At 41.9% G+C, this 13,051-nt stretch overlaps 1 protein-coding gene and 1 pseudogene across 1 annotated transcript; one reads left to right on the forward strand and one right to left on the reverse strand.

Moving 5' to 3' along the window:
• Window positions 1-1,291: 1,291 nt before the first annotated feature.
• Window positions 1,292-1,630, forward strand: LOC144640221 (uncharacterized). The gene has a single exon (XM_078499422.1). It carries the CDS (start codon window positions 1,292-1,294, stop codon window positions 1,628-1,630), a length of 339 nt encoding a protein of 112 aa, XP_078355548.1.
• A 6,650-nt stretch (window positions 1,631-8,280) lies between these two features.
• Window positions 8,281-11,755, reverse strand: LOC144640193 (uncharacterized; annotated as a pseudogene).
• Window positions 11,756-13,051: the final 1,296 nt, after the last annotated feature.

Genomic DNA, 13,051 nt, shown 5'->3' on the forward strand with positions numbered 1-13,051 from the left:
TTGCTCGGAGGTGACTAGCAAAAGATATTTGGAGTTTGAGTGGCCAATTTGCGCGCCAAAAACGCTATCCACTGTTTAAGTATATAATAATATGGAATATCCTACTTGTCACTTGTATTTTCTTGGTATACACACTCGCTTAAAGGCTCGTGTGTATACCAAGAAAATACAGGTGACTTGTGGTATATTATTCCATATTATTAAATTCTCAACCTCGAAAATTGCATTTCTAGCTTTCTGATTGGTTCACTGAATCCCGGTTATCAGCTCGTATACCTGTGTTTGACCTTATATGAGAAATGAGTGCGGCAAGTGCCGCTCAGCGTAAAATTTTTCTGCGGGAAGCGTCAGTTCCATCAGAAAAATGATTGAAAACAGCAAATTTGGCGAGCTTTATGAACAAGAAATAATCGATCAGCGGTGCCTACAAAAACCACAGAAATGCCATAGTAAAATTAACTACGCAGAACAAAAGGATTGATGCGAAAATTTTTATTAATAATACTTGTAAACGCACAATGACAAGAGCGAGTAAATAAAGTAGAAAAGCAGCAAAAAATTTACGAAAGAACGGCAAACTGACACAGTTTCATTCATTGTACGTCATAAAATTAGGCTCCGCACTTCTGTAAAGTTTGTTACCTTTTAATCTTGGTCTTGTCCTTTTATACTTCAATAAACCTGTTCCACTTTGAGCTCAATTTCACTTCAAATAATATAGCAGTCTTGATGACAGCCGTGGAGCCGTAAATTACAAGTACAATGTAAACACTTGCTTCGTTCTACTTGCACAAGACGTGTAGTTTCCAGAAGAGCTTTTGCTTCGGATCATCCCGTAAATCTTAACTGTTGTCACAATTTCCATGATATATAGGCGACTTTAGAGGAGATTATTGGATGAAAATCTTGGGAAGAAAACTTTCTCGCTCGCTTTCATCGTGTGTTTCATTCAACTCAAGAAGTGAACACCACGCCACAAATTTTCCCGCCTCCTCATACTATCACGGCTTCGTTTACATCAAACTGAAATGTTCAGTCGATTTAAATTTAAAGAAGAATTTAATTAAACAATTATTCTATTCGCCCTTGTTGGATACGAGTCGTTATGGCCAACTCGGCACTTTGCGCCTCGTTGGCTATTTGTCACCTCGTATCCAACGCGGGCTCATAGAATAATTGTTAAGTATACCGCTCGAAGTCAGTCCTCCTTTACGGCTCTGAAACGTGGATAGTAACAAAAGCAAACTCCGCCAAACTGCAGACCTTTATCAACAAATGCCTGAGATCCATCATGGGCATCCACTGGCCAGAGGTCATAACAAATGAAGAGCTTTGGACAACAACTGAGCAGGAAAAGATCAACATCCAGATAAGAAGGCGAAAGTGGGGTTGGATTGGGCACACCCTCAGGAAAACAAACTGCAATGTCACCAAGCAGGCACTGAGATGGAACCCACAGGGGAAGAGGAACCGAGGCCGTCCCAGAAACAGCTGGAGGAGGACGGTAGATGACGAGGCGAGCAAAGCAGGCTACACCTGGTGGCAGCTTGAAAGGATAGCCCAAAACAGAACACGATGGCGAGCAATGGTTTCCGTGGACCTATGCTCCACTGGGAGCGAAAGGGTCTAAGTCATACTACTCGAAAGCGTTGCGTAACTGGTATGTGTACAAGGCATGCAAAATCGACATCAAAGAATCGGGTACCCCCTCTCATCAGAGAACTCGGTCCTCGAAAGAACAGTTTTCAAACTATTTTTTTGCCGAAAGGTTGCTTCCACCCATTGCTTCACTGGCAGGCCTCCGTAAATTAGTTGTAGCTTTTGAAATAATCTCCACATCCATTTCTTTTAAACTATAATATATCAATAATCATCCCATTACTAGGCACCGAGAAAGTTCTATTCTTTTTTTTAAACACGTTATACTACTAAAACGGCAATGTTTCGAGCTTCTTGCCAATATCACGTTGCGTGTGCCCACCTCCATGCTCAAAAACGCTTATACCTAAACACCGCGCATAGCTCATTGGACAATTCGAACAAAATTTACTCAGTCAGTGAGGAGTGAAAGCCACGCTTCACGCCTGGGACATACAATCTGCCGGATAAAGCCATCAGGCAAAAAAAAAAACGAAAATAAGTTTTCGATTTTAAGATTTCGATTTTCGCTCTTCATGTACTCTTTATGTTAGTTTGACCCGATGAGTTTTCAACTGTAACTATCGAGATATACATTAGAGTAAAAATTTACTCTGTATTAGATATTTCCTAAGTATTAATTTTATTCCACTTCCATAAAAACAAATATCAATTGATGTTATTTGAGTATAATAAAAGTTTCAGTTAAATTCAAGTCAGTCTTGCCTATAATACATTTCTTTAAGAACAGTGATTTTGTAGTTGAGCGTTTTTCCTATTTTCATTTCTGGTGGCGGCTACTCAAAGTGTAAGAGTAACATGATGCAAAGAAAAAGGAAAAATCTTAGGGGCAGACAGTAGCTGTCTGTTAAGTTTGACCTCTCTCCTGACCAATGCCTACTATTTAAATCGACGTACTTATTGACTTTATTTGTCTAAAGGTCCGCCTTATCTGCCTGTCTGTCTATTTGTATTTTTGTCTGTTTGCCTAGTTGTCTACGTTTTCTGTCTATCTGTCTGTCTTTCTGACTGTCTCTCTGTCTGTTTGTCTGTCTGTCTGTCTGTCTGTCTGTCTGTTTGTTTTTCTGGGTGTCTGTCTGTCTGAATTTTATTGAATTAAAGGACGCGGTGTACTAACCATTATTGAGCCATTTAAAAGTGGCTCACATCAAATACATTAGTTTTAAACGCCACAAAACTAAATTTATATCGGTAACGATTGTAAAGTTGTCAACCTTGACTATGCTCTTGAGATTAAACAGCTACAATTATATAATAATAGCTTACTCTGTCAAATGCTTTGGTTTTTACATGGATAAATGGCTGTCTTGGGCCGAAACGATTTCTAACTTCAGTTTTGCTTTGTTTGCTCTTATCACGATGCTTGCCCCACCTAAGTTATTAATCTCTTGTTCTTCGTCTATTAACACTAACAACCTAATAATCTAGAAAGAAACGACTAAGAACAGGAGATTAGTAACTTAGGTGGGGAAAGCATCGCGATAACAGCACACAAAACAAAGCCGAAGTTAGAAAGCGTTACGCTGTCAATGTGGACAGCAGCAAACATTATGTTGTCAATATCAGTAGCCGCAAACGCGCTAATAATGCACGAGTTATTGGCCACAGGGAAACTGTCAGGAACACTCAGCATCGCTGGCGGAACTTTTGGAAAGCAACACGTTCTTATCCGCTCTTCTTTATAATAACAAATATGCAAGTCACAGCAAAAATATGGCTTCAAGCGGGGGAGTGACTTCCAGCATTTGCACACTCGCTTCCTCGTCAAAAGCCGCCCTCCCAGTTCCGCTCTGGCGCCTCCGCAAAAACCTGTAGTACGAAATCGTCAATAATATGCTCCCACCAAGGGCTCTCATACCTGTTTACAATGCAAGCAATCTAAGTTTTCGACCGGTTATCAATGGACATAGGACAATGTGTATCATTTCAAATTGTAGCCAGCCTCACCCACCATACCAACATCCAAATCCGTACACTGGCATATGACTTCCTTTCACTCTGCACTGCTCACCGCTAAACTTAGAGGCCTGGTGAGCTTACTTACGTGATAACAGCGATACGGTCTTAATTTCTGATGGCATCACAAATGGCTTTACCTCGTTTCTCCTGATTGAACTGGAACTGGAAAACAAATTAGCGATTAAAATCAAATGTGAAATTATGTAATAACTAGAAGAAAGCCTTCCATTGAGGGTGCTCTTTGGGCCATTCCTATCAATCAAACAGTGACAATATGCGACTCATACACGAGCCGCCCAGAACATAGCAATATAAACTCGTATACAACCACCCAACATTTCTCTTACGTAACACTTGATAAAGCGCTCTCGCTTATTAAGCTTGACACGTATCTTGCTTGTAAAAATTGATCTCAAAAGTGCTTAACGACACGTACCCATCCACCCATCTAATTACAAAGCTACAGGACTGGATTTGCAATTCAGCGGAGAGAACCACACTACCGACATGTATGACTTTGAATTAACTTTTGATCTCCGGGGGGATCCTTTACTAAAGGGAAGAGGATACTCGTCGTCTCGCTTAGGATTTTAGTCTTGTTTAGAGTGTTACGGACAAAATGCCATCTTTTTCAGCCAAAAAAAGAAATATACAATATACAGTATTGCGATATCTTTTGGGGGTCATAAAAAGCTTGAGCCACGCCCAGATTGTTCTCTTTTATTTACTTTTATTTTTATTTTTTTTTAATTCCAGCGAGCATCCCGTCGCTTTCATATAGGAGTCCTCCCCCAACCTCGGGCCTTTTGGCAACTCATGATCACCAATAATCTCTGATATTTCACAGGCCCACGTAAGCGATCACCTGAATCAGGACAAGGCGAGGTTTTCGAACCATATAAGCGTATCGTGATGACTTTCTCATCATAGGTGACAGTGAAAGCGAGAGCGAAATAGTTTACAATGAGTTAATCAGTAATTAGACTCTTAGGCCAACTTGAGCTTCAGATAAAAGCTATCCCTCCCACTCAGCGACTTGCCTTTCCGGGAGTTGAAATTGACACAATGAATAAAGAATTACCAAGCGTCTCAATGGCGAAGCAATCAATCACAAAGAGAGAATCGTGCGGCAAATTGAATTTTGCAGCACGTGTGGTTTTTGGCGGGCGAACTTTTGGCCGGCGAGTGATTGACACTGTTTGTAGCTTCCAAGGCCCGCATCACCATATCCTCCCCACCGCGGCACTCAAAGCTTAACATGGTGGGCTGAATTTTTAAGTGTCTTTAACGGAACAGTTTTTTTGTTTTTCGAATCTAAGCCGACTGATTCGGATGAATCCTTCACAGTCGCGTGTCTGCTCTGTTCAGGAGGATTTCTTCATGGCGACTGGCTCTACTTAAATTAAGCAGCCGATTGCTGTCCCTCCCTAGCTGGGGCGCATATTAATCTACAAGAGACATACACTATCCTGCTCTCACTTAGAGGCTGGACCATGAGCTTAGCGACAAACTGTACGCACCGATAACACTACAGCTGTCAGTGTTAACAGTAAAGGAACCGCACGCAACACGCAAACCATGTTTTGGCTTCGCGAAATATTTTAGTTATCAGCGTTGTACAATTTTGGTCTTACCACACGATTAATTAGCACCCGTGACAACACAGTAACAGACGCCTTATCGCCAATTTACGAACCCATGACATGACATGACATGACATAAAATCACATCACATCAGATCAATTTTTTTTCTCCATTTTTGTTTTGCCTCTTTACCTCGGCAGGTACAGTACATGCTCAGAAACAAAGTCTCGACGCTAAACTACAGCGTTACAGAAGACAAGGGCTTGAACCGTCGACAGTAGCGACATACAGGTCGCAGTTGCCTGCATAACTCCGTATCGGCCTCTATTTGTGTTACCAACCAATACACTGCAAGGGTCATCACCTCTTGCGCTATGTGTTCTTCCTCGCAAAATTTTGTCAACTTTATGCATTCCGTGCTACCTCAAAATAGTACGATACTGCATCTGCAGCATGGGTTTCTAAACCCGGCTTTAAGCGCCATCGTTCAAGTAAAAAAAAAACTTTACTTATACGTGTCATAATGCGCATAAACAGCAAAGCAGTTTTTCAAAAGCTACCTATCGCACCAGCTATCCTCACCAGAATTTTCGAACAACTTGACCTTACTATATCGCTAAACGCAACCTTCTGGGCTGCGTGTTTGGTGGCCTTTTTCTCCGTTTTTTTGTAAATCAAACCTTCTCGTACCGACCGCAGCAGCATTCGATCAAAAAAACATCTACAACGACGTGATATACAACTCTTTAATTGGGGCATCGTGCTTTTCGTTAGCTGCTCCATAACTATTCAATATCGTAACCGTACAATTCTCAGACCCAGTTCCCAAAGTTGAGCATTCTAACCTCTGCCCGAAGTCCGTACTTGTGCACGCATACAAGCTGCCGAAGTGCTTTAGCCCACCATTCACGATTTGGGCCTTGCGTTTACATATAGAAAGAATGGCGTCTTAACACCACTAACATACTCGGTGTTCACTAAAAAGCTTAAGCTTTACTCAAGTGATGCGGTATTGACAGTACTTAATACTCTGGGCACTCCTTTTGACGGGAAGTAGCGAGGTATGCTCAAAGTTGCGGTGTCACTGGGCATTACATTTAATTCCCAGGCGTTTGGCGCTCAAACGGGTATGAACGCTATTTAGACTGTTAACGTTCTCTTCAATATAAATTAGCTGATGTAAGCATATATGATGAGGGAGGCTATCACTCACTCATGATGCCAACAACTACTTGGGGGAAATTTGGGGAATTCACGCGTTGGTCATTGCATTAAAGATCCAGAGACCCCAAATCAGTTGTTGTGTATTTAAGGTATAAAAGACATGTTTATCGTGATTAATACAATAGGCGGAAATGCTAGTCAAGCCCAACAGTACAGATACATGTAGCGAGGTGACCGCAATTAACTGGCATATTGTGTTAGCTAATGAGCGAACAACAACAGCAAGAGCGTAGTTAGCAAGTGTATTTGCTTTTGGAATTCACGCTTTGGCCATTGGAATAAAGACCCTGAGACCCCCCAGTGACTTGCTATATATTCAATAAACGAAAATCTTCATTTCATTTTTTTACAGGCACATTTGCCACAATAAAAAAGTACGATACAATAAAACGTATTGACTTGAAATGTTTGAAGCACTATTATTAACAATGATTAACTGATGGGTTTTTGCGTCGTTCATGGGAACACTACATTTACTGGTTATTATTGTTCTTTTCACCCCGTACCGTTTTTTTGTCTGTCCGTCTGAATTTTATTGAATTACAGAATGGCACTTCAAAATAACAACGACATAATTAACCTGATAGCAAACAAGGGCAATATCGACTAAAGGAAACGGTATACATAAACGTTCCCGGGTAGACCGACGACATATTAAACAGCTACCTGTCAGCTAATATCCCTAAGAGAATAAAAGTCACGAAAATTGGCCTGTTCGCAACCCCATCAATTTTGTGGGTAGATAGCTGATTTTCGACCTATCTTCAAAAGAAAAAGAACGATTTTAGGATTTCGATTTTTGCTATTTTACGTATTTCTTTATAATAGTTTGTCAAATTGAGTTGACTATCGAGATATTTTTTAGAGTAAATAATTACTCTGTATTATATATTTACTTAGCATTAACTTTACTCGACTTTAATAAAAGCCAATTAGTGTCAATTTATGGAATTCGGAGTTTAAATAAGTTTCAGTGTAATTCAAGTCAGTTCTGTCCGTCTGTCTATCTATCGGTCTTGCCTATCCCTACTCGATTCGCACTATATCTTTTTCGGATGGAATCTAGTCCACAGTATTGGACAACCCTTCCGTTGCAAGCTGACGCCGTCGCTTTTGAACTAAAATACCTAAAACCCTAAATCATGTCAAATTTTGCTCGATTCAGGTTGCTTTTGCTCCATAAATTGCAATTACATGAAATTTGACCTGTTCTCTTAAAGGGAATAGAAACGTATGCCTAGCGTTAAGAGCATGAAAACATAATGTGTATTTTGGTTAACATTAATTTTTTGTGGTACTAATAATTTTAAAACCTCATTTTTATTGATCATCACCTTAACATTGTTCAATGCATGAACGTAAATTCTCGTTTCATTTTTTTTTTATAGGGACCTTCAACACAATAAAATAGAAGCGCTGCCTGAAGGAATATTTCAAAGCTCTCAAGAGCTAGAGTTTTTGTAAGTACATGCACCTGTTCAGTATTTAAATTTAAAGATTTCAGGAAAAATGTCTTTAGAACTACATCGCAGAGCACATCATAAATTTTCGCAGCAAATGTTTTTCATTGATGTCTACTTTCCCTTGGAAGTTGCAAGGTATTTAAATTGCATAAATTTTACATTTCGTTAAGAAGTTCCATTTTGATATTTTGTGGTTTAGTGTTTTATGCCTTTCTCCCCTCCCCAGGCTAGGGATCCACAAACAAGTGGGCTGCATACCCGCGCTCGTTTACTGGGCACTTCAAATAAAGACAGACAATTTCAGATGGAGTAAAATGGCTAAGGGCAAAGACCCAAAGCCGATTTAATGATTAAAACATTCTTGAAAAAATTACAAAAACAATTGGTTCTATTAATTGTGTTGAGCCCAGTAAAGGTGAGGGCACAAAAACGCCACAGCAGAATGATAACATCATGCTGCCGCCCCACCCAAGGGAAATGCAGCCCACAGAGTATACAATTTATCACGGAAGGGGGATTCCCTCCATTATTCCACAGAATACAAAGTAACAAAGGTCAGAAACTAAAACAAATACTGACCAGTTATCAAAGGGCAGGGTGAACAGCCGCCCTTGCCAAACTGTTCCCCCTACCCTGTCTACAAGAGAAAATTCACCTGGACTGTAGCCCGTGCTAAACAGTTCAGAATTCAATGGCAGAGGGGGATTCCCCAACAGTTAACATATGAAATAAACTGAAATTGCCTAAAACACGATAAGGAATGCCCGTCAGAACAGAGAAAGAGAACAGCTGCCCTTGCCAATCTGTTCCCTCAACCCTGACTTCAAACTCAATGAGCAAACCGTATGAAATGAAGAAACTGTAACATGGAGCATGGGGATCTGCTGCCCCTGCTAATCAGAACCCCTAGCTCCCTAAAAGGTTCGGCAACCAAAGGGTGACAAGACTGCTGCCCTTGCTAATCAATCTCATCACCCTCCAGTGACCCGCACATGGCTTCCCCCGCAAGCCATGTGTGTACTTATAAGCTAAGAAATAAGTGAAGGTATTCTAATATACTTAAGGAATGCATTGGACTTCCAACGACCCAAAGCTCTGATCTGAGCATCAGACATGCCCCGTTCTGCAGCGAAAGAAGCAGCGATGATGCGAAAACTATGGCCCTTGTAATATGTGGAGTCAAGCCCGCAGGCCTTCAATGAAAGAGAAAGTAGGTCCGCAAAAATGGTTCTTGAAACTGGACTGTTATCTGAATTAAGAAAAAGTGGGCCTGGTCGATTTCCCCGTAGTGATAAATAATCCAATAGCAATTGTACTGGACAACAAGAATGATGACGATGCAAAATTATAGAAAATGGATGCTGATTGTAGCTATGTTTAAAATTGCCAAAAGTGAGTTTCAGAGCCACCACACGATTGGAGGTATCGACTAATTTTGCCAACTGGTGAACCTGCAAGGGGACATTTGCACCTTTAGGCGAAGTATAGGTAATCTCCTCAATTCGAAGAAAGGCAAAAAAGGCTGTTGAGCACATATCCCTAAATTGACAACTCTGATACTGAGTAATAGCTAGCCGGGTATAAGACTCAATGATTCTATGTAGTACTGGAAGTGTGATAGGTAAACGACTATCTAAGCGGGACCCAATCTTACCGTATCCCTTTAAAATCTGAATAATAAAAAAAGGCTTTAGTAGGATCGGGAAGGCCTAAAAATTTGTGAGAATAGCCCAATGCAGAAACATAAGAACGCACGGTAGACGGAGCATATTGTTTGCCATACATATAAGCAATAAAAAGGGCCAATGTATGGGGCACAATGGGAAATGCCTTGCTAACGGAATGGAAAACCGTATCGAGAAATTGGTAAAACAAACTCCAAGCCCGCCGGTAAGTGGGGATAGATGAAGGCTGGAGGCTGGACTTAGCAAGCATGGCTACTATAGAACCCAATTCTGAGGCTGCAGATACTGGGGAATCTCTGTGGGCGAGGAGTCCATGTGAGGTGGTGCAAGTTGCCTGAAAGTCTGGACCTGCAAGCGAGATAGAGCATCAGCTAGCTGGTTGCGAACTCCCGCTATGTGCTTGGCTTTGAAAAGAATGTTGTGATGTAAACAAATAGACACTAACTTCCGAACAAAAGCCATCAGAACCTTATCCTTACAAGTTTGTTTGTTAATGACATGAACCAAAGCTTCATTGTCAGTAAAAAACAAAATACACTGATTGCTCATATCTACACCCCAGAGGTACAAGCTTAAAACAATGGGATATAACTCGAGAATGGCAATATTTTGGTATTGCCAACTGGAAGGGCATTTCCCATAGCACCAGTGAGACCCAAATATAGCCCCAAAACCCAAGGCACCCGAAGAATCAGTGAAAAGATTTAACTTGGTGGAATTAAGCCAGGTATATCAAGGAAGAACGACTTCCCATTGAAATTAGACAAGAAAGATAACCATAAATTCAAATCCTCCTTGACCTCTTTGTTTAGTCTTATACAATGATGGGGCATGCGAACTCCGACCGTCAAATCAATAAGTCAAAATCAATAAGTCGACGCAAAAAGGCTCGACCCGGCATTCTAACTGAACATGCAAAATTTAAGAGGCCAACGAGAGATTGAATTTCTTTGAGAGTGACTTTTTTGCGACGACAAAACTCAGAGATGAGGGACACACATTTCTCAATTTTATCAAGGGGCAAGCTAGCCTCCAAAAGAATCGAGTCTAATTCGATACCGGCAAAAGACAAAGAGGTAGCTGGACCACAAGTCTTCTCTGGTGCAATGGGAATACCCAGGTATGCACAAAGCGACAAAAACAAATCTAACTGCTGTTTACAGAGTTGCGCAGAAGGAGCAACTAACAGAAAATCATCAAGAAGATGCAAAATAAAATCAATTTTTAACTTATTACGAGCAACCCACTCCACTGCTGTGCTAAAAGTCTCAAACGTTAAACAAGATGAAGAACAGCCCATAGGCATGCACCGATCATAGTAATAAAGCCCCCTCCACTGCATACCAAGGAGATTGTAATCATTTGGATGAATGGGAATAATGCGAAAAGCATTTTTAATATCTGTCTTTGCCAAAAAACAGCCAGGACCAGCACTCCTGATGAGTTTGATGGCCCCATCAATTGTAGCATAATGAACACTGGTATGCTCAGGGGGTATTCCATCATTCACTGATGATCCCTTTGGAAAAGACAAATGGTTAATTAAGCGAAATTCACCTGGTACTTTCTTTGGTACAACCCCCAAAGGGGAAACCCAGAATGGGGACAGTGGAGGAGACTGAAAAGGCCCTGCCAGCCGTTCAGCATCAAGTTCTTTTTTGAGTTTCGCGTCAACTGCCAAGGGGTTTTCTAAGGCTGACAACAAATTATTAGCTTTGCGCGATTGGCGCTCACCTTGAAAGTGAATTGGAAAACCATGAGTAAAACCCGATATTAGAAATGCAGCAGTGGAATGGGTATACCCATCAAGCAAAAATCCCAATCTCTCAACTCTTACTGGAGTTGGCAGGATGGGAGGACTGGGACTTGGCAGGTTGGGGCTGAAAACTGGATGTTTTGGCTGGGCCACGAAAATTACATTTAGAAACAGGATGAGACCCCTCGCACTTATAGCACAGGGTTTTGTACGCACAGCCAGGGGGACATTTACGCCCCTTGTGGAACCGAAAGCAATAACCTTTAGGGGTGGTATCAACCTTACCCGTAAACCGCCCCGTAAAAGCTGGTTGTAAAGATCGGGGTGGAGTAACCTGGTGTGACTTAAGCCACAGCTCATCGTGAATCCGATCCCAGGGAAGGGCTGTACGATGGGCCTGCCTCAAAAAACGGAAGTTCTCATCATAAAATTTCCAGTTATGACCCCGACCAGCCAAGTTCTGAATTGTCTCGCAATACTTCATGAGGGCGGGGGCCTCATGAGGAAATCGCTTTGTGTAAACTCCCACAAATATATGAAAACTACTGAGCCAATTCTCAATAGATGTTATCTTTTTAGTCTTAGATATTGGCTCAATGCAGAGAGATGGAAGTGGACCACTCTCTGCATTCTGAACAGTTAACTGGAATCGGTTTGCTAAAACCGGATTCGCTAAAAGCGAGCCAAAGTCAATAAATTCGTCTTTCCAGATTTTCTCCCGCATTTTTTCTGAGACTCGGGCATCCACAGGTAAGCCAACAGATTGGAAGCACTGACCTGGTAATGGTGGTGCCAGATGTGGAGGGCACCAGACCTGTCACTGCATTCGAAACAGTAGCCAAACTGCCTTGAACCACCCTGGAGGCAATGAGGTCAGTAGGCACCTGGGAAGCTGGACCGCCAGTTAAATCCACTGGAACCTCGTGAAGATTGGATGGTGCTGTGGGAGGCACACTGCCAGTTGAATTCCCTCGTACCTCCTGAAGATGGGATGGTGCTGTGGGAGGCTGACTTCGGGGATTCTCCGCTGGAGAAAGGCGACGTGACACCTCGTCTGCCACTTTGGTAATCGGCGTCTCAATAAATGCAGGGGACAACAGGGCCTCATGTTGAGACTGTTGTTGTGGCTGTGGCATGCTGGTTGGCTCTTGAGGAGAAACAACTACGCCATCTGGAGCCAGCACGGATGAACGAGCTTGGCTTCTCCTACGAGATGAGGCAGGAACACTCTGTGCCGCAACACTGCTGGCACGCACACTCGCCCGAGGGCTTGCACGTTTCGAACCACCAGCCGAAGCCTTAGAAGCACGACCACGAGACTGGACTTTAGGCATGATGAGAATCTGCAACTCAAAAGAAGAAAAATTTGGCAGGAACAGAAACACCAAATCCAACTTAAGCTAACACATGATCAAGTACCAAAAAATAAGATAACCTGGCAGGCCAAACCAAGACAAGGCAAAGAGTTGTTGAATTGGCTGCCCATCAATGCCATAAAATAACATGAAAAAAGGTACGAGCATAACTACATATGACTAGCACCCAAATTATGAACAGAGAAGGGTGGGCTGGCCTTTCAACGCCGGTAAATGAAATGGAAAAGGTGCCTGCATAACTACATATGACAAGCAACTAAATTAAAAAAAACAAAGAGAGACCTATAAATAAATAAAACCTGGCAGGCGCAACCATGTCAAGACAAAAAGTCGACGAGTTGGCTG

This window comes from Oculina patagonica, unplaced genomic scaffold, assembly GCF_052425735.1.
Source record: "Oculina patagonica isolate OP01 unplaced genomic scaffold, crgOcupat unplaced2, whole genome shotgun sequence".
In the NCBI taxonomy this organism is placed as follows: domain Eukaryota; kingdom Metazoa; phylum Cnidaria; class Anthozoa; order Scleractinia; family Oculinidae; genus Oculina; species Oculina patagonica.

What these genes read in the sequence shown, in the direction of transcription:
- LOC144640221 (XM_078499422.1), top strand. Translation starts at nt 1,292, where the DNA reads ATGGGCATCCACTGGCCAGAGGTCATAACAAATGAAGAGCTTTGGACA.